Source organism: Panthera tigris, chromosome A1 (genome assembly GCF_018350195.1).
Source record: "Panthera tigris isolate Pti1 chromosome A1, P.tigris_Pti1_mat1.1, whole genome shotgun sequence".
In the NCBI taxonomy this organism is placed as follows: Eukaryota; Metazoa; Chordata; class Mammalia; order Carnivora; family Felidae; genus Panthera; species Panthera tigris.
In genome coordinates, this window is record NC_056660.1 from 27,400,898 (window position 1) to 27,427,844 (window position 26,947).

At 40.5% G+C, this 26,947-nt stretch overlaps 1 protein-coding gene across 3 annotated transcripts in view; it reads left to right on the forward strand.

Annotated features, from left to right (window-relative positions):
- Positions 1 to 26,947, forward strand: part of EPSTI1 (epithelial stromal interaction 1) — a 97,679-nt gene that overhangs the window by 23,254 nt on the left and 47,478 nt on the right. For all 3 annotated transcript variants that reach the window (XM_042977205.1, XM_042977201.1, XM_042977207.1), the window contains exon 6: positions 9,545 to 9,618. In XM_042977205.1, coding sequence (XP_042833139.1) covers positions 9,545 to 9,618 — 74 coding nt within the window. The remainder of the gene's footprint in view (positions 1 to 9,544; positions 9,619 to 26,947) is intronic.

A 26,947-nucleotide genomic window follows, 5' to 3' on the forward strand; every position in this document is an offset into this window, starting at 1 on the left:
GTGCACTGCCTTTTCCAGGGTGAGTGTTAGATAGGTGAACATGCCTCTCTTACCGGTGCAGGAAAAAGTGTTTTTTTTGCATTTGCATTTGCATTTGCATTTGCATTTGCATTTCAGTATTAGTGACGTGATAAAGCTCACAGTGATGTGTTTAGTTTTGATAACTCTTTCCGGAGCTTGGCAAAAAATATCTCTTAAAACATGCTTTTCTGCTACAGAAGAAGGAAGAATGTAGTGTTGTTCTACCCCCACCCTTCTTCCTCCTCCTATTCCCACAAGGTCCTAAGCTGTAGTAGGTTTTAAGTATTGGAGGTATGGGGGCGAGGGGTTGGCTCATGATACTGACCACCAAGTATGGCACCTGCTGCAAATATAAGTCATGGAAACGCACTTCCTATTCTTGCTGTCCTCCTGCCTGTCTGTCTGTGTAGCTCTTTCTCCCTCCCTCCTTCCCTTTCATTTTTTCTTTTAAAGATTGAGTGTTGGTCAAAATTTAAGCCTGGTTACCAAGCAATGGATATTTTTACCAGTCACAGTTAATGAAGCCAAAAGGTGATGGCCTGTAAAACACATGAGAGTGTATGAGCCTTACCTGCTGTTTACCTGGCTGGTGAGCAGACTGTCTTTCTTTATAAGGTGTCTTGTTATGTTGTATGATCTCGGGCAGCTCTCTGCCATGCCTCTACACTAAGCCCCACCTCCTCTTCTTCCCTCACGGCTCCGGGAACATCTGTCAAGTGCAGAGATGTGGGCTCTAGGGTAGAGAGAAGACTGGACGTCTGCATGCGGAACTGTAATGAGATGCTGGAGGTGTAAGACAAAAGAATATAGGAACTTTGCTCACAAAATTTGATTTGGCAGTCTGTTTCCAATTGATCAGCTATTACACCTTCACTGAAAAGATTTTTGTGACACTAATTTGTTTTTAATCTCTAAAAACATGATTTTGTCTTTCTACCTCTCTGTTCCCCATGCTTTTTCATCCAACCGCCCCCTCCCAATTTTTCTTCAAAGGGAAGTTCACACTTTGGTCTTGTGATTGTAGAGGAGACGGCCCCTTTACATAGTCCTTCTGCATTTCAGTTGGAACTAAGAAAATCGTCAGATCATCACCAGGAATTGAATTAAGAGTCTTGTAGATCCTGAAGAACTACTGTGTTGCAACTTCTTATTCTAAAAACCATTTACTAGTTGTCATTTAATACCCATAATTAGCTGACTTGTGGGTTATTTATAGCTCATTTCTTCATGGGATCAAATAATGTATACTATTCAGAAATGTTAGTGGCCGAAATGGTCTTCATTTTTTTTAAGCTTGTTTATTTATTTATTTTGAGAGAGAGAGGGGGTGGGGGAGAGAAAGGGGGCAGAGAGAGGGAGAGACAGAATCCTAAGCAGGCTCCACACTGTCAGCACAGAGCCCAACGAGGGGCCTCAACTCAGGAGCTGGGAATTCATGACCTCAGCTGAGATCAAGAGTTAGATAGATGCTTGGGTGGCTCAGTTGGTTAAGCGTCAGACTTTGGCTCAGATCATGATGAGCCCAGCATTAGGCTCTCTGCTGTCAGACTTATGTCCCCAACTCTCGCTCTGCCCCTCCCCTGCTGGTTCTCTCTCTCTCTCTCTCTCAAAATACGTAAATAAACTTAAAAAAAGAATCAGAGTCTTAACCAACTGAGCCACCCAAGTGCCCCTGAAATGGTCTTATTTAACATTGAGTAAAAGCAGCATTTTCCTCTTTCCAAGTTGTACTATAACACTAGGTGTATAACAATCATTAACTACAGAAATCTTAATTGGATTTGCTTTTCTAATGTGATAATTGTAATGATTATTGGTATAATTTTGTCCAAAAGTGAGAGATGGGGAGAGAAAGTTGATATGTTGATCCTTCCCATTCAAAAGATGTTCCTTGAACCAGCCCCATGGGCATCACTTGTTAGAAATGCAGAATCTTGAGATCCCCAAACCTTTGAACCAGAACCTGCATTTTAATAAGCTTCCCAGTTTATTCTTGTGCATATAAAATCGAGGAGCATTAATGTAATCTACATAACAAGATAAGGAGCAGCCTCCCCTGGTCCTTCTACGGACCTGATTTCTTTGGTTAATTGCCCTGCGCTGCCACCGTGACCTAGCTGTTCTTATTGTACATAAATCTGTGGCTTTTCATAGTAAATGTGAGCCTATTTAGTAGCGTGTGTCAGATAAAAGAAAAATGGACATTAGCCATCTAGAAATGGCATACTTCACATTGCCAGTGTGAAAATGGCCAAGGGAAGCAATAATGGCTGTGCTTATGGAGCATTTATTCTTTAAAATGCATGGCAAACACACATATGGACACCAGCCTGCAAAATACCGCCCTCCTCCCCAGGCGAATGGCTACTGTCCAGGAACTCCGAGTCAAGTAGAAGCTGAGCAGCCTGTTGCCACCCGAGAACCCCTAGCTTGGCCTCTTGTCTTAACCCTGTTGCCCTTCAGTTTTCCCCTCTCCCAAGAGGGGTCACCTCCCCCCCAACCCTGGGCCTCTAATTGCTTACCACCTGTGTGTGAGTGAGGGTCAAGTAGACTATTCTCTGCTAGCACATGGGGGTGTTCTTTGATCTTTAATAAGCAGAAGGTTGTGAAAGGCAGCCAGCCCTTTAGTATCCGATCTTGTCAATGGGTTCAGGAAGAGTTAGCTCTATAGGTGAAGGGGAAACTTGGAAAGGGCACTAGGATACGTTAGTCAAACTTTTATTCCAAGTCCTAGACTAGGTTGATGTTATGTATTCTTCCCCTGGTGTACGAGAGCCTCCTCAAATCCACCTGTGAGAGTGGATTGTTACGTTTTCAGGATTTTTGTAAACTAGTTGACTTCACTGTGGTAGCTTGAAACCCTCCCTGTTGGGAGTATTTTCACTACGGAAATCAGTAAACGCTACAAATCAACTTTCCCCTCCTCCTCTTTGCTAGAGGAGGTTGCTGAGTTTATCAGTATACCCCTGCTTGGCCCTAAGCGAGAGAGGGCCTCGCTCACCTCCCCCCACCACACACATTCCAAAGCCAAGTGCCTGGGGGCTAAGGAGGGCAACAGTTTCATGAAGTATCTGGCATATTATATGTCTGATACTTATTGACTTAAAACTAGATTATAGCCCATGTGGTAGGCAGAGTAATGACCCCTCCCCTGCCCCTCTGTTCTAATCCCTGGAACCTAGGACTATGTTACGTTACGTGGCAGAGTGGAGGGATTACATTTGCAGGTGGAATTAAGGTTGCTAATCAACTTACCTCCAGGTGGAGCTCTGCACTCTCCAGGTGGGTCCAGTGTAATCACAAGGGTCCTTAACTTGGAAGAGGGGGGCAGGAGATTGAGAGCGTGAAGAGATGTTAGCAGGGGGAGATTTGGCCTGCCGCTGCTGGCTTTGAAATAGAGGGAAGGGACCATGAGCCAAGGAATGTAGATGACCTCAAGAAGCTAGAAGAGGCAAGGACAGAGATTCTCCCCTGGAGCCTCCAGAAGGAAAGCAGTCCCGCTGACGCCTTGATTTTAACCCAGTGAGACCATCTTGGACTTCTGACCTCCAGAGCTGTAAGATTATTAGTAAACTCGTGTTTTTTGAAGCCACTAAGTTTTGGCAAATGCGGCTTCATAATGATGTTTTCATTTCTCTTCCTGGAATTCCATGAAACAGAATACCTCGAAAATTAGAACGTCAGAGTGAAAGGAAGTCGTTACATAAAAGCAGTGTACGAGTACTTTGTACATACGACTACACATACAGGGGTATAAGTACTTTCTTTGCCACTGGATCCTGCAACATAAGTAGACAGATTTTCATAATCCTCCCAGAAAGCCTTTTACCTACAATTCTGCACTGTGGGAGCAGACCTCCACTGCGGTTTCCCCCCATAATCCTATTGATTAATTAGGTAATACTTCGATTCCTCCTCCAACCCCCCCCCCCCCCCCCCCCCCCCCCCCCCCCCCCCCCCCGCTTTCATAATACCCACAAACTTGCAAAATGAAAACCTTCCGGTTCCGTGTTAAAGAACCTCCCTACCTCCCGGATTACTCTGATTCTGCCTTTGTTCTACTTCTGTTTGAAATAATATTACACAGTGGCATCTAGTTTGTAAATACTTTCACTTAATACACAGAACCTCCTGGGGTCTCATAACGTCAGAAAGGGCAGAAGCCAGCCCGAGATCTGAGTGGCACCTGATGACTCTCCTTGTTTTTTTCCGCTCAACCAAAAGTCATAAAGCTGATAGTTATTTGGAGCACCGGGAGTCACTGGGTTTTATGCCGGCCCTGAGAAACCTTGTTAGTTAATTTTCATGCTGTAAACTGAAGTAGGAACCAACGAGTAGAAAATAAGTAGATGCAGAGATGCATACTTATACACATTTTTAAGCAATCATGTGTCACTATTTCTAGCAAGCATGTAATAGCAAGGGCTAACAGTTTAAGACAGATTGCAGGGTAAAGCCACACTGAGGAACCACTTTCAATATTGTCTTTATAAATTAGGAAAAATGTCCATTTCTGACATCTCAAGGAACACTAGTATTTCCCAGAAATATGGTTCCTATGTTTTGCATTTCATGGTGGATGAATTAGTGTGGGCAGTTAGCGCCTATTGTTAAAATCTAGTAGGATCCTGTTAATCCCCTAACGTTGGGATGTATGTCTTTGAAATATAGAGGTAGTACTAAGAAGGTAAGCTGTTAGCTTCTCTATGCCTCACTTCCCTTATCTGCAAAATGGGTACAGTAATAATACAGTGGACCGGAAGGCTTAGAGGATACAGTATGTGCAAAGCCCTTAGTACAACGCCTAGTACGTAGTAATCACCGACTGGGGGTTCCTTAACCTAATTCATTGTAAAGGAAAAGAAGTGCTTTAACACTATCTCATTTGAGTCTGTTGTATCAAGCTGTTTTGTGGAAGGCCAAGAATTATTCTTGTGTTACATATGAATTGGTTCCATTTTTTCATTTTTACTAAACCTACACGAACGAGGTTGCTGGCGAGAAACAAACACACATGATGTGTGTGTGTGTGTGTGTGTGTGTGTGTGTGTGTGTGTGTGTGTTGTAATTTTGCCCCACCAGATTTGTGGGCTTCCCGCTCAGCTGGGTCTCTAACAATACCTACTCTGCATTCCTGGCCCACCCCTAAGTACCAAGATCTTCCTCTCCTCATGTTCTTCTTACTGTCTTCTTTCATTTTCAGCTCACGATCTCCTTTCTCACTTGCTAGGCAAAAAAGTCCATCAGGCATAAGCACCTTTATCTTCCTGTTTCCTTTACTCTTCCTTCGCTGTTTTTACTCCTTTCCCATCTCAGGAGAAAAAAGAAAGTGTTTTCTTCATTGCTACGATAGATGCTTCCACCTGTGTTTGTTTTCTCCTCTTTCATCTCCTCAGGAACCTTGCTGCCCCATCGGTTAAGCCTCCTTTTGTCCTGTTTTGTCCCTGTCCCACCCCCACTCCCTCAGTCTCTTGGTGTAAAATCCTGCTCAAATCTCTTCTTTTAAAAACAAAGTATCTCTCCCTGTTCTGGTTTCCTTTCAACTCCTCTGTGCCACGCATCGTGGTTCAGCTGCTTGAAGGCCTTTCTACCACATTTGGTTCCCAAGTGCCAGTCTGTGAACTGACTTCTAGCAATCACCTGAACCAAAGAATCTCGTGTTTAAAAAAAAAAATGTCCCTTAGCTGATGCTGAGCGCAGCTGGCCTAGGAACCTGCTGTCTTTGTGTTCTCCCCTCTAATTGTCCCTTGGTGGACTGAGTTTGACTTCTGTCTCTAGTACTCCACGGTACTGATCTAGCTAAGAACACCAGAGGTGCTCTTAATTGAAAAAACCACCACCACCAACAACAATGGAGACTCTTTAATTCCTACCTTACTTAAACTCTTCGTAATATCATAACTGTTAAGTACTCTGTCCTTCGAATTCCACCCCTCTGGATTTCCAGATCCGTTTCCCTCGTGTTTTTCTGCTACTGATGTTCTATCCAGGTGCCACCTGTGGGGCCGTCTCTCATCCCTGTGCCTGTGCCACCATAGTCTTAGGTAAAAGTCCTCACTTTTACACATTTAAGGATTAGTTATTGCTTGTGCTGGCGATTTTTGAAATCTGTATCTCTAGCCCATATTCCTGAGTCCCAGAACCATGTATTATACCGTATGCTCGATAGTTCTTTCCAGATGTTCCCCAAGTAGAGCTCAAATCCAGTAAGTTCAAAATGAAACTTCTGTTCATTCTGATGCTCTTAATGGCCACCCTGTACCATTCCCCCTTGCCTCACCCATTCTCTATGGATGTAGTCCACCTCCTCTTCTTTTCCCCCTGTCCTATTATATCTGGCCCCTGAATGTTTCTGGAATTTGCCCGTCCTTCTCTGTCCCTGTTGCCTTAATTTGGGACTCCTAATTTATGGGCCGATTACCGTGAGAACCGCTCCATTGGTTTTTATGTTTGTGGTGCTTTCTGCAGCTCACTTGTCTACACTGCTTCCAGAGTGAGCTGCTTACTGTCCTGCTTAAAATAACATAATGGCTCATCATTGCCTTTACTGAAGCCCAAACTCCTTCACTTGGCATATAAATTCTTTTGTAACCACCCCTTCCCTTTTCCTCAACCTTATCGTCCACCGTGTCACTACGAACACCTTTTAATTTATCCATGAGCTGCTCCAGGCTTCCTTAAATTGGCTAATTCTCTCATGCCTTTGTGTATTGAAAAAATTGTAAGTTATGGGAATATCCCTTCCCTCTCCGGGGCCACCACTAGCCCATCATTGCCTTTGTGCAAATTACAGGCAGATTCTTCATCCAGGTGGTCAGTTCTGTGGGTGCTCAGGTTGGTGATTGATAGTACTTTTGTGGAACATAGAAAAAGATACTTGTGCTGCGCTGAAGCACCCTGTGCTGGGATCTAGGGTTTGGTGAGCTGAATGCCAGCCCTCCTTTAGCCTCCCCAATCCCTTTGCCGGCCCCATGGGTAGTGAGCAATCTGTACAATGGAGTTAAGTTAAGCCCTGTTCCCATCACCTCTTCCTCCTCCTGGAAAACTTGCTTAGATTTGTCTAGAATTTCTACCTCTCGTTAGACCATGGTTCATATCCTTTAATTTGGTCATTAACCCCTTGGTGAATCTGAACAAAGCTATGGATGAGCCCACTCTCTGTAGAAATGAGCATACTCTTAACACAGAGTTCATCATGAACCTAGGGGTTAGAAACTACATTCTGAATGTCACTCAACTTGGCTCCTGTGCCCAGGGTGGGGTCTGCCACTTAGTAGACACTGAATGAATGTTCATGGAACTGTTGAAAGAGTACCTACTTCCGTGCTTTTTCTCTGTTCATATTATTTGCAAACCTCTAATCCTCCAACATATTTTACAGACTGTCATCGTTGGTTCCTTGTCTGCGTTCCCAGCCAGCCTCTGAAATTTTCCATAAGAGGCACTACTCTGCTCATATGTATTCTCAGCATCTAACATAGGACCAAGCATATAATAGGCATTTGATAAATGTTTGAGCAAATGAGATTTGGTAATATTAAATGATTTGTTTAAGGTCACTCAGTGAGGATGAATCTAGAGCTGGTTACAAAATTTTTTCTTTTAGACCCCATGCTTCTAGACATTTTATACTTGTGTATATATGTATAAGTATGGTTGGATGACTTCTTAACTCTGTGCAAAATGAAAAGACCTAAACAGTATGACCAAACTTAAGTATTTGGATTATTATACTAAAACAGCTCCTACGTTGTTAGGTATTGAATATAATTTTTTTTTGCAGATACTCTGGTATTTTGCAGTACTTCTCCATCAACCTCTGAGAGATAAACAGACCTTTGTTGGACAGAATTTAGCTACTGAATAACTCATGAGTTAAAGGTTATCAGTTATTCATGAGTTGAATTCAATGCTAATCTATTAGTGACAAGATTAAAACTGAGTTTCCATTTTGTGACCTTGCTAAAGGAGCCCCGGTCTCCAGATCCTTGTGTGGTTTTCTTGCCATTTTTGAAGTAGCATTTCTAACAGTAGTCTAATGAATACCTACTGCTTGCTTACTGTCTTTTACTGCCCCCACTTTTTTCCAGAGATGTAGGGGCTCCTCACAGTCCACCATTTTGGTCTCATGAGTCAGGATTTTTTTCTAGGTTGAGATCCTGTTGATTTATTTTCACAATTCTCTATTTGTTTGCTTCCTAGAACTTGTTTAATTAATAATCCAATTGCTTTGTATTCTAATTGGTTCCTTTGGCAGTAAATTTCGTTTATGTTTTTTTTTTTTTTCCTGAAACTGAAATCCTCTGTTTCACTTTTCAAAATGGGACCAGTAAATGGTTCTGTGTGAATGAAGACTTTTCATGGAAATGAACAATATGAACTGTTTTCCCCCCTCTTTGAAAGATGGGAGCCAAACTAATGTCAGGGTTTAGAAATGATGAGTTCCATTATTCCCTTTTCACAGGTCTTCCTGCCAGGAAAATCCAATTCCTTTTATTAAAGCAAACCCAGCTGCTTGCTGTCTCCCTTGGATTCATTTAAAAGTTCAAGTCTCTCCTGTGTTGTAGAATTTGTTTCAACTCCCCATTAAGCTTGTTTTCTAAGAACTTTACTTGTTTTTCATAGGCAAGTTTTAAAAAAAAACACAACAGTTTATGTCATAGTGAACAAAAAGCTCCAGGATTATTTAAATTGGATTAAAATATGCCAGAGCCTTGGTGACTGTAATCTCAAATATGAAGTCCTTTGTTTCTAGATTCTCCAAACAACTAATTAAAAAAAAGAACTCTTTTCCATTCCATTTTTTATGACATTTGCTGTTCAGTCTCTCAACAGCTTTAAGTATATGATTCTGAGTCAGAAGGGACTTGAGTTGGCTTACTGAAAATCTTTTTCCGAATGCTTTAGTGGGATGTGGGTTTATATGTATAAATTTTTTATGAACTACTTAACCATTGCTTATAATTTTCATTTAACATACTTGGTGTGGAAATTTCATGTTTCCCTTAAAACATCTTGAAAACACTTCTTAAAATATAAATGTTGCTATCATTTGAAGTAAAGAATGAAAATGTGAATACTGATTCTGTGATTATACCAATCAAGTTGGGAGAGGGGAACCATGGAAGGAACTTGGGACTCCTCGCTTTCAATAAATAGTGATGATGGGTCGAAAGAGCACATCTGGGAGCAAACCATAAGAGACTCTTAAAAACTGAGAATAAACTGAGGGTTGATGGGGGAAGAGGGGTGGGAGGGAGGGGAAAGTGGGTGATAGGTGTGGAGGAGGGCAACTGTGGGGATGAGCACTGGGTGCTGTATGGAAACCAATTTGACAATAAATTTCATACTAAAAAAAAAAGAAAAAGAAAAAGAAAGGGCACATCTTGGAAGTCCTGGTAGGTACCAAATTGAATAACTGAGGCCACTTGAACCTAAGGATTTGGGACCTTGGGTAACTTTAATACCACGATTCTGCCTCAAGTTTCCCTAATAGATTGCATTTTGATACTTGCAATTTCAGAGCAATAAACTAGAGGAGAAAAAAAGACTTCAAGAAAACCTCAGAAGAGAAGCATTTAGAGAGCACCAGCAGTAGTAAGTTTGTATCTTCAGAACTTTGTACGTTTATAGACATTGTTTACTCTGCTTTTGAATTCTAGGTAACTTTCCAAGACCTCTGGTATTGGATTATGGGCTGTTATATTAATTATATAATTGAACTCTGTCATTATGTAAGGTTTGAGTTTGGATACCTCTGTACCCACCAGAGTATTCTTCATTGATTTGAAATAATACTGCTAAATTTGAGAAATCCTTGATTCTAAATAACTTGGAGGGCTGATTCTTTGGCAATCCAAGGTACTTCTGATAATGTTGACTTTCAAAACACTGATATAAGGAAGATAATATTTGAAAAGAAGCACTCTCAACAATAGCCAAATTATGGAAAGAGCCTAAATGTCCATCAACTGATGAATGGATAAAGAAATTGTGGTTTATATACACAATGGAGTACTACGTGGCAATGAGAAAGAATGAAATATGGCCCTTTGTAGCAATGTGGATGGAACTGGAGAGTGTGATGCTAAGTGAAATAAGCCATACAGAGAAAGACAGATACCATATGGTTTCACTCTTATGTGGATCCTGAGAAACGTAACAGAAACCCATTGGGGAGGGGAAGGAAAAAAAAAAAGAGGTTAGAGTGGGAGAGAGCCAAAGCATAAGAGACTCTTAAAAACTGAGAACAAACTGAGGGTTGATGGGGGGTATGAGGGAGGGGAGGGGAGGTGATGGGCATTGAAGAGGGCATCTTTTGGGATGAGCACTGGGTGTTGTATGGAAACCAATTTGACAATAAATTTCATATATTAAAAATAAATAAAAAATAAAAAATAAATAAAAAAATAGGGATGCCAGTATCTCTCCCATAAGCCATTTGTAAGGATGAAATAAAATAGTTTACATAAATGGCTTAAAAGTACCTGAATTCTATGGAGACAGAAATGAAACTTACAGGAGTCCTTGTTGAATGGATGAGACAACTTATATTTTGTAGAGACTGGGTAGTGATTCTGGTCCCACCCAGAATTGGCAATTGGCTTCCACTTTCAGATGGATTATCATCTGACTTCCTCCTGTTCTCTCTTCCCATTATTGTACCTCATTTTCAGAATTTCAGATCATTCTAATGTGGGTGTGAGCATATGTGATGCCCTAACACGTGTTGCTCTTCTAAGTACAGGGTCCTCTGTTTTTCTCCTCGTGCCGCAATTATCCTGCCTCTATCCTCAGCAGCTGCTCCTTGCTTTGAGTCTCAGAGAGAGGAGTGGGAAGAAGTTTCTCAGGGCTTTACTTTGCTTCTTGGCAAATTAGGTTACTTGGCCTCTGCTACCCAGGCCACAAAATGGGAGATGGGGTGGGTTGGGGACAAGTGCCAATGAGTAACGTCATCTTTTTAAAGTTAAAATAGGCATTGCCCTCATCTGAGTCATTGATTCCATAGCATGTCTTTCCCCGCTGTTCTTCTAAGATAGGCATGGGGGTGAGGGAGCTAGTGGGAAGCTAAACACCAGGAAAGATGAACTGTCTTAGAGCTGGCAGGAGGGAGGCAATAGATTAAGGGTGTATTATTGCCTTTCCCTTCATTGCTTAGAGGATGGATGAGTGTATTTCTAGGCCAACCAGAGGAGTTGAAGGCAATAAGGGTACAGTTGTAGCCTAGAGACACAATAAGAACAAATGTATTTATCCCCGTGTCATTCTAGTTTTAGGCTGGAGAAGGGAAGGCCTGCTTGCCAACGAGGGGTCTTAAGTACAGGACAAGGAAGTTGAACAAACCCATTCTCTGGAGAGTTTTAAACATGGTAAAGTGTAGAATAAGAGGTTCTCAGAGTCTGAAAGGACATGGGAGGTTGTGATACTCAGTCACCTTTCTTTCATAATCCAGCTTTTTTTATTTTTATTTTTGAGAGACAGAGAGGTGGAAAGAGGGAGAGGGGAAGGGGGGAGAGAGAGAGAGAAGCCCCCTCCCCCCCCACCTCCTGTGTGCACAGGGGAGGGGCAGAGAGAGGGAGACAAAGGATCCAAAGCAGGTTCTGCTCTGGCAGCAGAGATACCCGTGCGGGGCTCAAATTCACGAACTGTGAGATCATGACCCGAGCTGAAGTCGGACGCTTAACTGATTGAGCCACCCAGACGCCCTGTCTTCCAGATTCTTGAGGTGTGTTTTACTAAACACTGGAGATCAATCACCCTTTTTCTCTGAAGAAAAAAGTTTTACCCTTAGCCGCCTCCTATACCATCAGTGGAGCTGAATTCAATTACACGCACATTTCACTCTTGCTCTTTCTTCTGCTTATCACGAAAGTCCCAGTTAACCAGGAAAAAGGAGTTGAGCAAAAATGAGAAGTATCTCAAATTGATTTTTAAAGCGTATTGAGAAAAGTAAAAAATAATGTGAGGGTTTTTTTTTTGAAGAGTATTTTGTTTTGAACTACTTTTGAAATTAAAAGACTAATAGCTCATGAAATGAATGATCATTATATAGCTAGAAATATGAAAGGGACTCCTTGGAAAACATGGACCCTCTGTATAACAAGCCTTTATCATACCTTCTTATAATCGATTTTTTATGGTACAAAAATTGTCTAGGAGAACTGTTAGGATTGTTTTTTAAATTTTTTTTACATTTATTATTTATTTTTGAGAAACAGAGTGAGACAGAGCGTGAGCGGGGGAGGGGCAGAAAGAGGGAGACCCAGAATCTGAAGCAGGCTCCAGGCTCTGAGCTATCAGCACAGAGCCTGAGGTGGGGCTCAAACCCACGAACTGTGAGATCATGACTTGAGCCGAAGTTGAACGCTCAGCCGTCTGAGCCACCCAGGCGTCCCAAACTGTTAGAATTTTAATAGCACAAAGATTTCACCAGACCAACCAGGCTACTCTCCATTCCCCAATGCGCCCTTCCCGCACCAAAAAATTTACATTATCCTGAAGCTGTCAAACCAAGGAACACAAAATAGAACACAGCTAAAATTCTTTGAAACCCGTCAATACCTCATGTCCTTGCTAGTTTCAGCATGCTGTGATATGTGGTTCAAATAGCAGACCAGGAATGGTGGTATGTGTGTGTGTGTGTGTGTGTGTGTGTGTGTGTGTGTGTGTGTGTGTGTGTGTGTTGTAGAGGAGTGCATCCATGGACTCGAGCAGACTATAAATCTAAGCTGCTGGAGAAAAAGCTCACGATAGTATCCTGGGGCACCACCATGAGAATCTTAATGTGCTCTTTCTTAACACCTTATTCCTGACTTCGTTCATTTGCTTCTGATTATTTTTAGTGTTGTCAATTATTTAGCTAACAGGCAGAAAACTAGGCTTTTATTGACATCCAAAGGGACTCTCCTGAGTGTAATAATGAAGGCAGTTTATTGAATGCCTGTGAGGTTGCTTTCTAATTGTACGCATTAATCTGCCCATGCAAGCTGGCTGGAAATACACAAGCAGATTGCGTGTGCAGATGGAGCACACAGGATGGCTTTTGTGAAAAGACCTCTGGAATGTACTTCTGCAGTACGGTCTTTTCCTTAAAAATCGAAGGACTGTGACTATTTCAATTGGCAGCTGAGAGCAGACCAGATTAATGGTGCATTAAGTCTGCTACCCTGGCTGGGGACAGATTCATTTCACAATTTAGAATTAGTTCTAGGATTCTTGAGCATGAAAAGCAAAGGGCAAAAATAGGCATCTAACCTTGGTGTAGTTTCCCCCATTATTTTTACTCTCTGTAACTACCTATAAAAAGTCAAATGTGGCACTTTTCAGGAAGGCCTTTTCTATTAATCATTATTACTGGTGGGTTTGAGGTGATAGTTAATAAACTTTTGATTGTGCTTTTTAAAAAATATCAAAGGGGGGCGCCTGGGTGGCGCAGTCGGTTAAGCGTCCGACTTCAGCCAGGTCACGATCTCGCGGTCTGTGAGTTCGAGCCCCGCGTCGGGCTCTGGGCTGATGGCTCGGAGCCTGGAGCCTGTTTCCGATTCTGTGTCTCCCTCTCTCTCTGACCCTCCCCCGTTCATGCTCTGTCTCTCTCTGTCCCAAAAATAAATAAAAAACGTTGAAAAAAAAATAAAAAATAAAAAAAATAAAAAATATCAAAGGGAGGATGTTGGGATATAGGTGATTTAAAACACAGAGTAAATACATCTCCACATTTAAAAATTTGAATGGTAGCTGATTTGGGGGGTTCTAGTCGTTTTTCTAATTATGTTTTTTACATATATAGAGACAAGTTTGAATTTTGAGCCTATTTAACCAGTGGCGGGGGCTCACATAGGGTGGGAGCAATGGGATACATTTTGTGTGTGGGTCTTAGGAAAAAACAAGGTTCTCTTAAGGATATGCTGGAGAGCTAACAATTGGGTATCTTCCAAACATTTGAAATGTTAATTCATATCTAATAACCATTTAAAGTAATAGATTATACATTTGCACAGTTTTTTTTTTAAATACAAAATGCTTGGCTCTTTGAAATAAGCAAAATAATAATAAAAGCTGCTGTATTGCTGAGAGCCTCTGGAGTATCAGGAGTATTAGGTATATTATATGCATTTTTTATTTTTTATTTATTTATTTTTTAATTTTTTTTAGCGTTTATTTATTTTTGAGACAGAGAGAGACAGCATGAACGGGGGAGGGTCAGAGAGAGAGAGGGAGACACAGAATCTGAAACAGGCTCCAGGCTCTGAGCAGTCAGCACAGAGCCCGACGCAGGGCTCGAACTCATGGACCACGAGATCGTGACCTGAGCCGAAGTCGGACGCTAAACCGACTGAGCCACCCAGGCGCCCCTATTATATGCATTTTTTAATCTAACTTTCAGATCAGCCCTATGAGGGGTATATCCTCCTCATTTTACAGATGGAGGGTTGAGTAAATTACCTGAAGTCCCTAAGACCATAAATGATGCAGCCAAATCTTGGTCTTGAGATTTGGGGGTCCAGGGGGGCTGGGGAAAAATAGGTCATTGAGAGGCATGATATAGTTGGAAGGTCAGGAATATCTGGCTAGCGTGGGGGGTGATAAGCCCTGGAGTTAAGGGGGGGGTGGGTAAAGTTCAGTTCAGAGAGCAAGATTTGGCCAGTGTTGACTTCTGTTTCCTTCTACCAAGATGTACATTTTGCCTAGGGTAGGTGAAAGAAAAACTGAGGAAATAAGTTGATTTTCTCTGATTTTCATCATAGATGAGTGCTATCCTTTTCCAGTCCCAACACTGGGTTAGTACCACACTTAAACTTACTGTAGGGTATGTGGGTTTTTGTGATCTTTCCAGGCAGTGCTCTGCTCCTACGTACTGTTTCCAATATTTCTAGGGGATGGGTGGGGGGGGGGGGATGCTTAGTTCTTTAAAAAACTAGTTGAAAAAGCTCTTGGAACCAAGCTCATTCCAAAACAGGACCTTCCTATTCCTAAACTGCCAAGCACTACCTTGAGCTCAGCCTGTCGATTGAAATGTTGGGAAGTTTACTTCATTTCCACCATCGGAACCATGCATCTCTTTTATTTCCATTTGAATAATAGTGTGATTAGGTCCTAAGAGGCACATCTTCATCTATTTTAGTTTTCTAAGAATGGAGGATCTAGGCAGGTCTGCTGAATATGCACACTTAGGCCCCAAGTTTGCCTTCTAATGTGCTCACAAAACTTCTAATGCCCTTCATGGGAGCTTGCAAAAGACACTTAAGGGCTAAATCGATCCCTTATCCATATGGTAGGCTTAAATCCAACTTCACATTTTATAATCCAAGTAAGGTGAATTGAAAGTCATCCTATTCATAACTTTCTATCTTATGCTAATGAAGTGAACTTATAGATACAAAAATCCCCTATCTATTTTGTTCAGAATAAGACTGAATATTTTATGGGAAATCTGATCTGAGAGAATCCTTGCCTACTGAATGTTAAATCATGCTGATGGTTAAGACCGTATCAATATTTCTACCACTGTCCGTTCTTCCTGTGGATGTCCCAGCACACATTAACTTTTTCATTCCCACTGCCACCACCTTCCGATAGGTATTCCTCACATTCCACTTGCATTATGGCTTCTGTCTCCTTGTCATCCCCTGGCATACTCGAATGGCTTCATTGCTGTCTTCACCAACTGTCTTTTTCTGTCAGTTATCTTACATGTTTTGTTGGATTTCATTTTCTAAAGCACGGCTTTCATCATGTCACTACCCTATTCTAAAAGGGTATTATTTCCCATTGCTTATAAAATGAATTCTAAACTTCTTAGCTGCATCTTGGGGGAGCTGTGGGCCACCTTGGTAAGAAGATGTCAGAACATGCTAAGATTTGGGCCTGTGTCAGGTGACTGCAGGAGACTTTGCGGAAACGGGGCTTCATTCTGGGTTGAACGTTATCAGGAGGCAGGGGTGATTGTGATTAGGTATCTTTATTTTATTTAAAAGGAGGGAAGACCTGAGTCGTTAATTGCAATTGTAATGTAATTGATAAAGAAGCACTGTCACACAAATCAGGTAGGAATTTGGGGGTGTTTGGTCACTTTGGTGGTTTAGACAGGTTCATGTATCTTTTTTTGCTCAGACATGTTAATGAGGGGGTCTTATTTTTGTCAATATCCATCACAGCCCCAGGGTGACTCTTTTGATGTTGATACTGTGTGAATTGCTTTCACCAGGAGAACACCAAGGCCTAGCTCTGAGTGCTAGACTAGCTCCTGGATGTCAGGGACAGCTTCTAGCTTTCACAATATGTAATTAATAATTAGTAAAAGGTGAGAGTTGACTAATGTCTCTTTTATAAACTAGTTTCCCTTAGTTATCTCATCACTGTGACCTGGTATACCTGGGGGGACATGTGTGCACCTCCCCTCCATCCTTCAGAAAAGCTGGCTGCAGAGCCAACTTTATCACTTCTGTGTGAGTTCTAAGATCCTTACTGAAAAAAAAAAAATTAACACCAAATGAACTCCGACCAAACAAAGAATGAATCCAAGAAAAAGGAAGGGAGTAGGTATTAGAACAGTTGTGAACAAAGAATATAGTGACATGTATAGTCAGGTATGTGATAGACTTTTCTCTTTTCTAAAAATTAAGAATAAGCATGATCAAATTAATATAGAGGATTTTAGTGCTAGAAGAGGCACAAGGAAGAGGAGATAGGAAGTAACGTTGAGTATTTTTTTCTTTGTACGAGTGAAGGCTTGTGAATTCCGCATATTGTTAGAAGACTAATATGTGTTTTATGTGTTTAATTATATGGGATATAGGAAATATAAAAACAGGTGAAAAATACAGTGAAATACAATGAATACAACGAAAATTTGATCATCGTAACATAAGGCAGAAAAGAGGAAGAACTATGAACAAGTCAGCAATCACAGAAAAGGTATACACGCCAAATCTCCTTATTAAAAGAAACACTCTCGGGTGGCATAAAAAGATGAAATTCTAGCTATCTGCTGCTATAAGAGATGCCATAAAACAAAAGAGATGAAAATAAAGGAATGGAAAGTATAACCATAAATGCTAACAATAGAAGGCAGATTAATTAATATCACTGTTAATAGGAGACAAAATTAAATTCAAGGTGAAAAGCATTCAACAGGATGAAGAGTATTTTATAGAGATAAAATATGTCAGCCAAAAGATAATGTGAATAATGGGTCTTTATCAATTTGAAACCTATAAAACAAACTGCTAAAGTCTGTAATATAGATAATGGATTTGTCACATTCTCTCTTTTTTTTTAAGTTTATTTTTGAGAGTGAGCAAACATAAGCGGGGGAGGGGCAGAGAGAGAGGAGACAGAGAATCCCAAGCAGGCTCTGTGCTGAGCCCACAGAGCCCGATGCAGGGCCTGAACTCATGAACCGCAAAATCATGACCTGAGCCAAAATCAAGAGTTGGACGCTTAACTGACTGAGCCACCGAAGCGCCTCACATTTTCCTTTTTACTTAACTAATCCTCCATTGAAATTAGCGGATCATGTGAACCAAAAAACGATACAAGGAATAGAAGATTTGAATAACAATCACTCAGTATGATTATATAGTTATAAAGTGTTGTACCTAGTTTATGAAAATACAAAATCTTTACAAATATTGACGTAACTACAATTGGCCTTGACTAAGGTTTCAGAGTTTCTCAGAAAATCCCCCCAGTACTCCCAAATCCTAGAGAACCACCATTCCTAAGGAAAATGTAATAAAATCATAATTTAAGCAATAAGAAATGTTAATGTCAGGGGTGTATGGCTGGCTCAGCTGGAGGAACATGTGACTCTTGATCTCGGGGTCAGGAGTTTGAGACCCATATTGGGTGTAGAGATTACTCAAATAAGCAAAAAAAAAAAAAAAAAAAAAAAAAAAGAAATTTAATGTCTATTCACATAATTTTTTTCTAATCACTTTTCTGAATGACTGTTAGGGTACAAATTGAAACCAAAGCTGAAATTACAAATTACTTGGGGATAAAAGAATACAAGTTTGAAAGTATCCCATATTATATAAATCTATAGAATGTGGCTATAAAATTATTTAGAAAATAGTTTTAAAAGCATTTAGTAAAAATAGAAACAAACTAAACATCGTATTAAGATAGTAATAGAACAATAAAATAAGTACAAATAGGTAGAAGGAAGGATAATGCAGGAAAAAAAGTTTTAAAATGTTTATTTATTTTGAGAGAGAGCACATGTGCAAGTAGGGAAGGGGCAGAAAGAGAGGGAAAGGGAATCCCAAGCAGGTTCCGTGCTGTCAGCACAGAACCCCACACGGGGCTCAGTCTCAGGAACCATGAGATCATGACCCGAGCTGAAATCAAGAGTCAGATGCTTAACTGACTGAGCCACCGAGGCACCCCCACCCCCCAAATTTGTTTTAATGATGTAGAAAACGAATTTATCATCTGTAAATTAACCCCAAAACTAGTTTTTTGCTTTTTTAAAAAAATTCTTATAAAATTTCAGGCCGATTTTGAACTTGTCTGATTTAAAAATAAAAAAAGAAGAGCCCCAAGGATAAGAAAGGAAGTACAACCAGAATTCTGGAAGAGCAAAATACTCCTAATTATCCTACTTCTAATTGTTAATTTTTTGTCACCCAGATTTCCTCATTTATTTCCTGGGGAAAATATACATGACTAGACTTGAAGCCTGAATAGAGTAATAACTAGAAGTGGAAGAGAAAATACAGTTTGGCTTTTACCTAAAAAAAAAAGCCCAATTGGGTTTTTGTTTTGTTCTGTTTTTGTTTTTTCAGTGAGTTCTACTAAACCTTCAAGGAAGGTGTTAGATTTCATTTGAAATCCTAAGAAAGAAGCCAGCTTTTCCAGTGAAGTCTGGAACAGGGTGATGAGAATGCTTGTTATTACTGCCCTGTAACTAGAGACTGTTTCTATTTTTAACAAAGAAATAATCTAAATATTGCAAAGAAAGAGATCGGTGTCTCTGATTATCCGTCTAAACCATCCCGAAGGGATCAACTAAAAAGTTACTGGACCTAATACTAACAGTTCAACTAACATGAATGAATCTAAAGCCAATATGCAAATATTTGTCTATCTTCTATACCATCAAAAACTCATTAAAAAATATAATTAAAGAAAAAGCCCATTTAAAATTATCATCCACTGTAAAACAGGTGAGTCGAATAGATAGATCCTACATAAGATACCTAAAAGAAGATGAAAATAAATGTAGACCATTAACTCTAGAAGGAAAAAAAAGTCAGTATTATAAAGATAGTTCTCCTGAACAGGACCTTTTGTGGAATTTGATAAATCAAGTTTAAAGAGAAAATACTAAAAAAAACGATACACTTGAAAGAGAGAAATTGAATGGGGTTGGGAGAGGCTTGTTGTACCAGGTATCATGTGTATTAATATAAAAGTATGGTAGTAATAAAGTGTTATCAGCATTATAATAAATCTATTCAGTAAAGAATCTAGAAGCAGGCCCATGAATATAAGGGCATTTAGTATTTAGGACTTCAGCTATTGATAAAAGTATCCTTTCAAATCAGTGTCAAAAAGACAATTTGACAAATTGTATTGAGCCAACACAATTAGAATATGATGAAGAATGTTTTTGGAAAGGAGATTCTACCCCCAAAATCATAAGTCACACACATAACTCAGAAGCCATAAGGAAAAATACAGATTTGACTGCAGGAAAAAATTGTGGTAGGTGACAACAGTGAACAGTATTACAAGTGAGTCTAGGAGAAAATATTTGCCTCAAGAGTAATGGACAAAGGCTTAATTTCACAAAGAACTCTTATAAATTAGTAAGAAAAAGACAACTCTAGAAAAATTGACAAATGGCTTGAACTAGCAGTTCAAAGACAAGAGATATAACATCAATAAAAATATTTAGCCTCACTGATGATCAGAGAAACATAAAAAATTTTATTTTGACACTGGCCAAAATGTAAATGTATTGATAGTATCTAGCATTAGGCAACGGGCTTTCATGTATTCAACTGTGAGCACCTGGTATAGATCAAGCACTATACTAGGTTACTAGGTTCTAGGCATGTATGATGAATAAAGCAAATCTAGCCCCACGACCAAGTGTGGAAATTCAGATAATAAACCAGATGACCAAGGAATATATAGGATAACAGACTATAATTCCTATGAGAGAACATAGGGGAAGATAATGATCTCTACCAGTGATCAAGAATACTGAAACTGGGAGGGGAGAATGTAGGGGAGACCTGCATCTCTGAGAAAATGACAGTTGAGTGGAGGGATGAGAAAGGAACGAGTCCTGCTGAGAACCAGGGAAGTGGGTCCTAGGCTGCGGGAGCAGCACCCAGTATATTCGGAAAGGAAGCTGATATATTTGGGTTGAAGTGGGGGAAGAGAGATCATGAAGTTGACAAGATTGATAGGAGCCAGAGAAATCATGCAGGCCATGGCATATAGTTTGGGTTTTATTTAAGCTACAGGAGCAAACCTCCAGAAGCTGTTTTATTGTTTTTAAAGAAGTGATTACTGTTTGCTGTGTCAAGAATAGATTTGAGGAGGCAAGAATGGAAATGGAGAAGCTAGAGACAACATTATGGCGGTAGTCCAGGCAGGAGTTGGTGTTGGCTCTGGTCAGAGTGATGTCCGTGTTCATGAATTTCATGTGAAGCCTGTCTACACCCCTGCCCCCATCCTCCTCCATGTCTACCATCCCCAAACACCTGATAGGTTATTTTTCCCCAAGTTTGATTCACTTGCTCTGGTGCCCATGCAGAGAAAGCAGATGGTCGACTTTATCTTAGAGAGTCAAAGACATTTGTAAAGGAAAGATTGTAAAAATGCACTGTGGGCTCTAAGCTGCACAATAAATAGAGATGGGTAGGAACTGATGGTGAGAAAAAGGGAGGAATGATGGCTTGGAAATCCCAAACCGGGCAGAAAATGGTTGGAGTGACGATGTTTGTGCCAAGAACACGGAATGATAGAAAGTTCTGTCCAAGAGTGGTGTTTGTCAGTTCTTCTGTTGGAGGGAGGATACTTGTTCATGACGGTAGAGTTTAGGGTAGGACTCTAGGAGTGTGGCTGAGGCAGACTGAAGAGGTGTTGGAGATGAGAAAATAAAAAGTGGAGCCGGGGAGCTGGAAGGCAAGGAGGAGATCCGGGACATCCATGTCTCCAACAGTAGTTGAGATGGGGAGGAAGCCTGGTCGTGATGAATGAGAGATGCTTCGGACCAGAAGGTTTGGAGTGTGTAATAGCAAAGAGGGGAGAAGAATGTAGGGTATACTGATGTCAAGGGCACTAACCGGAACAGACTTTTTTTTTTTTTTGCAAGTGATGGAGGGAGAAGTAATTGTCTGAAGTAACATGAGGAGCAAAGAAGAGGCCTGTGTTCCCACCCCCCCTCCAGGCACTGAGGAAAATGTATGAGAAATAAGATGCCTCCATTTAGGGAACTAGGAGGCAAATGCTGTCTTTAGGTTTTGTCTTCTCTTGGTTTCAGGTAAGGAAGAGAGCTGAGGGAGATTCCTTTTTTTTTTTTTTTCTTCTGAAATAATTTTCAGCTTAGAGAAAGGTTACAAAAATAGTACAGAGTTTTGCACTGAGACTTTCTAGCTTCCCCTAATGTTAATATCTTGTATAAACCATAGTACATTTATCAAACTAGGCAATTAAGATTGACACAATAAACTACAGGCTTTATTAGAATTTCACCAATTTCTCCTCAATGTTCTTTTTTCTATTTTAGGATCTGATTCAGGATCACATAATATAATTAATGGTCATGACTATTTAGTTTCCTCTAGTCTGTGACAGTGCCTCATTTTTGCCTTATGTTTCATGACCTTGACACTTTCAGTCAGTACTGGTTAGTTACTTTGTAGAATGTACCTCTAATTTGGGTTTATCTGATATTTTCTTATGATAAGATTGAGGTTTTAATTTTCAGCATACTAAGAGGTGATCCTGTGTCCTTGGAGCATCCTATCAAGAGGGTATATGATGTTGATGTCCTCATTACTGGTGATACTAACTTTCATTATTTGGTCAGGGTGGTCTCCACTGTAAAGTTAATTGTTTTTTTCCCTTTGTAATTGATATTTTGTAGTTGGTGGAAATACTTTAAGACTATTCTAATATCCTGTTATCCTCAAACTTTTCCCCACTGATTTTAGCTTTGAGTGCTTATAAGTATATGAATGTTTTTTGTTCACACCCACTTATATGAAACTGACTCAGTCAAAACCATCTCAGTTTAGTTTATTCGATAACCCATATTACTAAGCACAAAGCAGAGACTGAGGAAGAATTTGTTGCTGGCGCAAATGCGTATGTGAATGTAAGAATGATTACTTGCTCACCTAAACCTCACAGTGGCCAAGTTCAGGTTTGTGAAGCTATTGTGAAAGACAGGAAGAATGTATTGTTAGTCCTCCTAGAGAAGGATTCCTAAGACACGCTAAGATTGTGTTTCCAAATGTGTGTGATAGCATGATTTAATCATTAAGTCAGAATCATGTGGACCTCAGAGAATTACGCATATTAAATATCCATCGGTACCTCTATAGTAGATCCCAAGATCACCAGGGGTGCTTTTGAGAAACACGGGTTCCCGGATCCGATACCAGACATGCTGAATTGGAAAGTTTAAGTCTTGAGTCCAGGGCTTAACAAGAAGCAGCGTAGATGGTTCTTATGGTGTCAGCCGCACGTGGGTCTTCCTGTTGGCATTTTGGAAATTATTGCTCTAAGGAATCCAGAATGGTATCTGCAAAACTTTTCCCCATAAGCACCACAATAGTGTGTATGCTTTTTCTCTCTTTGAGAAGCATTGCAAAATCACAGAAAATATGTATCAATCACGAAGGTCACACTTACGATTTTGCCTACATTTGTTTCATTTTTAAAAAAGAAATTAAATGGTATAGTGATGGCTAAAGTGTTAGTTACCCTTTCACTCTCATCCCTTCCCTCTATTTTTTCTCTAACAGCAACAGTGTTCTGGTGTGTAACATTTGTCAGTGCCCTTCAGCAGAAGACCACCAGGGACATACCTGTAGTTGAACATTATGGGTTTATTACAAACAAGGAAAACATGGGACACCTGGGTGGCTCAGTCGGTTAAGTGTCAGACTTCGGCTCAGGTCATGATCTCATGTCTCATAGGTTCAAACCCCACGTCTGGCTCTGTGCTGACAGCTCAGAGCCTGGAGCCTGCTTCGGATTCTGTGTGTTCCTCTCTCTCTCTCTCTCTGCCCCTCTTCTACCTGTGTTCTCTCTCTCTCAAAAACAAACAACTAAAAAAGAAATAGGGAAAACACACACTATAAGAAATGGAGGGATATCTCAGTAAGAGTGTTAGAAATAACTGATGAGGATTTAGGTTTCAGTTAGGTAATTTGGGGAAGGGTCTAAAGAAGCAGGAGATTGCTCTAGATTGTGTGTTGTCGGCATGTGGGGACAATTCTGTGATTGGATGTCTCACTAAATGTTACCTATAGGGAGGACAGCCTAGATGACTATGACACTGTAATTGGTAAGGAAGTCTGCATTCATTTAGCAAGATGGGGGATATTTGGTAATTTGTGAGGTCTACTTGGGTAAAGTGGATATTCTGTGGGACCATTTATGTCCATCAGTAGAACAACATGGCTTAGCTGTAAACATCGGATTAGTTTGTAATAACATTGAGATTAAGATGTGTCAGAACAGTTCCTAAATATCTTGGGCTGCTTTTCTTTTTCTCATCATGTACATTGTTCCAATTTTATTACATATATGTGAATCCACACAAGGTACAGACTGTTGTTTTATGTCCTTCAGATACTTTGATCACTGTCTCATACCTTTACAACTCCTCCCCCCACCCCGCCCCGCACCCCAACTGGATACTGTTTTTTGAGATTTCACCGTATCGATTCTTGATGTAGATCTAGTTCATTCTCTTCTTCCTTTCCATTCTCATCTTCCCCTCGCCCCCACTCCACATCTTCTTTCTATCTCTGGGTCTCTCTCTCTCTCTCTCTCTCTCTTTTTTTAATGTTTTATTTATCTTTGAGAGTGAGAGACAGAGCACTAGCAGGGAAGGGAGCAGAAAGGGAGGGAGACACAGAATCCTAAGCAGACTCCAGGCTCTGAGTTGTCAGCACAGAGCCTGATACCGAGCTGTGAGATCAGGACCTGAGCCCAAGTCAGACGCTTAACTGACTGAACCACCCAGGTGCTGCCCGCCCCCCTTTTTTTTAAATTCTATATCTGGGACTCTTACAGCAGTGCTGGATTAAATGACCTTGTTCAGGTGTCTTTAAATACCTATGCAAGAGTTTCTCGAGAGTTGGTACCTAGGCATTATGCACATATTCATCTCTACTAAGCACTGTCAAATTACTCCCTAAAGTGGTAACACCAATTTTCCCTTCCATTAGCAATTTATAAGAGGACCAGTTTTGTAAGACACCCTCCCCAGTATTTGGAAGGTTCATGCTTTTTTATGCTCTGAGCCTAGGTAGCTCCTAGGCCTAACAGGAAGACAGCTCCAGAAGGAAGCCCCTTTCCCACCTTCCCCTCCCCTGACTAAAGTTCTGAAATAGCTGTTTAGCGGAATCCTTGAGAATCCTTGTTTCTCATCTTCCTCAACTCTTCTTGGCTGCCTCTTACACTTTTGGAATTGATCACTTAATTGAGAAATGATTCTCTTGTACATATTTCTTTTCTTTCTTTTTGTTTTTAATTTACATCCAAATTAGCATATAGTGCAACAATGATTTCAGGAGTAGATTCCTTAGTGCCCCTTACCCATTTAGCCCAGCCCCCCTCCCACAACCCCTCCAAAACCCTCAGTGTGTTCTCCATATTTATGAGTCTCTTCTGTTTTGTCCCCCTCCCTGTTTTTATATTATTTTTGTTTCCCTTCCCTTATGTTCATCTGTTTTGTCTCTTAAAGTCCTCATATGAGTGAAATCATATGATATTTGTCTTTCTCTGACTAATTTCACTTAGCAAAATACCCTCCAGTCCCATCCACATAGTTGCAAATGTCAAGATTTCATTCTTTTTGATTGCCGGGTAATACTCCATTGTGTATATGTGTGTATATATGTGTACACACACACACATATACACACACATATACACACACATATATACCCACATATACACAATGGAGTATTACACTATATATATACATATATATATATACACACACACACATATACACACATATACACAGTGGAGTATTACAATATATATATACATATACATATATATACACACACACACACACACACATATATATACACACACACACACATATACACACATATACACAATGGAGTATTACTATATATATACATATATATGTATACATATATACATATATACATATATGTGTGTGTATGTGTGTGTATATATATATATATATATATACACACACCACATCTTCCTTATCCGTTCATCCATCAATGGACATTTGGGCTCTTTCCATACTTTGACCATTGTTGATAGTGCTGCTATAAACATTGGGGTGCATGTGTCCTTCAAAACAACACACTTGTATCCCTTGGATAAATACCTAGTAGTGCAATTGCTGGGTCATAGGGTAGTTCTATTTTAGTTTTTTAAGGAACCTTCATACTGTTTTCCAGAGTGGCTGCACCAGCTTGCATTCCCACCAACAATGCAAAAGAGATCCTTTTCCTCTGCATCCTCGCCAACATCTGTTGTTGCCTGACTTGTTAATGTTAGCCATTCTGACAGGAGTGAGGTGGTATCTCATTGTGGTTTTGACTTGTATTTCCCCGATGATGAGTGATGTGGAGCATTTTTTTCATGTGTCAGTTGGCCATCTGGATGTCTTCTTTGGAGAAGTGTCTATTCATGTCTTTTGCCCATTTCTTCACTGGATTATTTGTCTTTTGGGTGTTGAGGTGATAATTTATTTATAGATTTTGGATACTAACCCTTTATCTGATATGTCCTTTGCAAATATCTTCTCCCATTCTGTCGGTTGCCTTTTAGTTTTGCTGATTGTTTCCTTAGCTGTGTTGTACATATTTCTTATGTTATTAGGGTAGTCTAGGGGTTGTGACAGACTTTAAAGTATAGAATAGTTTGAATACTATGTTGTTTTTTCTTGCTCATTTAAGGAATGGGTGAACAAGTTTGGGTGGAGGCCCTCTCCACTCAGATATTCAGGCACCAAGCCATATGGGCTCTCCTACCTTCAATATACAACTTCTGGGTTTGTGCTGGGGGTTGTCTTTACTCCAGCCAGCCAGAAAGAGAAAAACATATGGAGGTGCATGTGTAAGAAGTTTGTAATTAGTCCTGGAAGGGGTGTGCATCACTTCCTTTCACAGTCTATTGGTCAAGACTCAACCCCGTGGCCAACCTTAACTGAAAGGGAGGCCAGGGTATGTAGTCAAGTTGTGTCACTAGAATAAGAGAACATGAATTTGATGGACATTTAGCAGTCTCTGCTGCATCTGAATTGCATGGAAGTGAGGTTAGGATAAACTATGGGAATCACCTTAACAACAAACACAAAGTACCCTTGAAGATCTTAAGTTGGATGTGAGTGAACTAAATCTTCTAAACCAAGTCTGACTTAATTGGTTCATCCACTCTGTGGAGAGTAAAGGAAGGAGTCCTGTATTTATGCTTATGTCAGAATGATGAACAAAAGAGGGTCATCCCTTCTACAGGTGGCAGAGTCACAGGGATGACAAAGAGCAAGAAACTCCCAAGGGAAAGGTGACCTAGTGCTGCAGTCAGGGTTCTCAGTCTTGTTGGACTTCCCACCAGGAGATTCTCCTGGGGGGAGGGGCAGAGAGAGAGAGGGAGACACAGAATCTGAAGCAAGCTCTAGGCCCTGAGCTGTCAGCACAGAGCCCGACGCGGGGCTCGAACTCACCGACCATGAGATCAT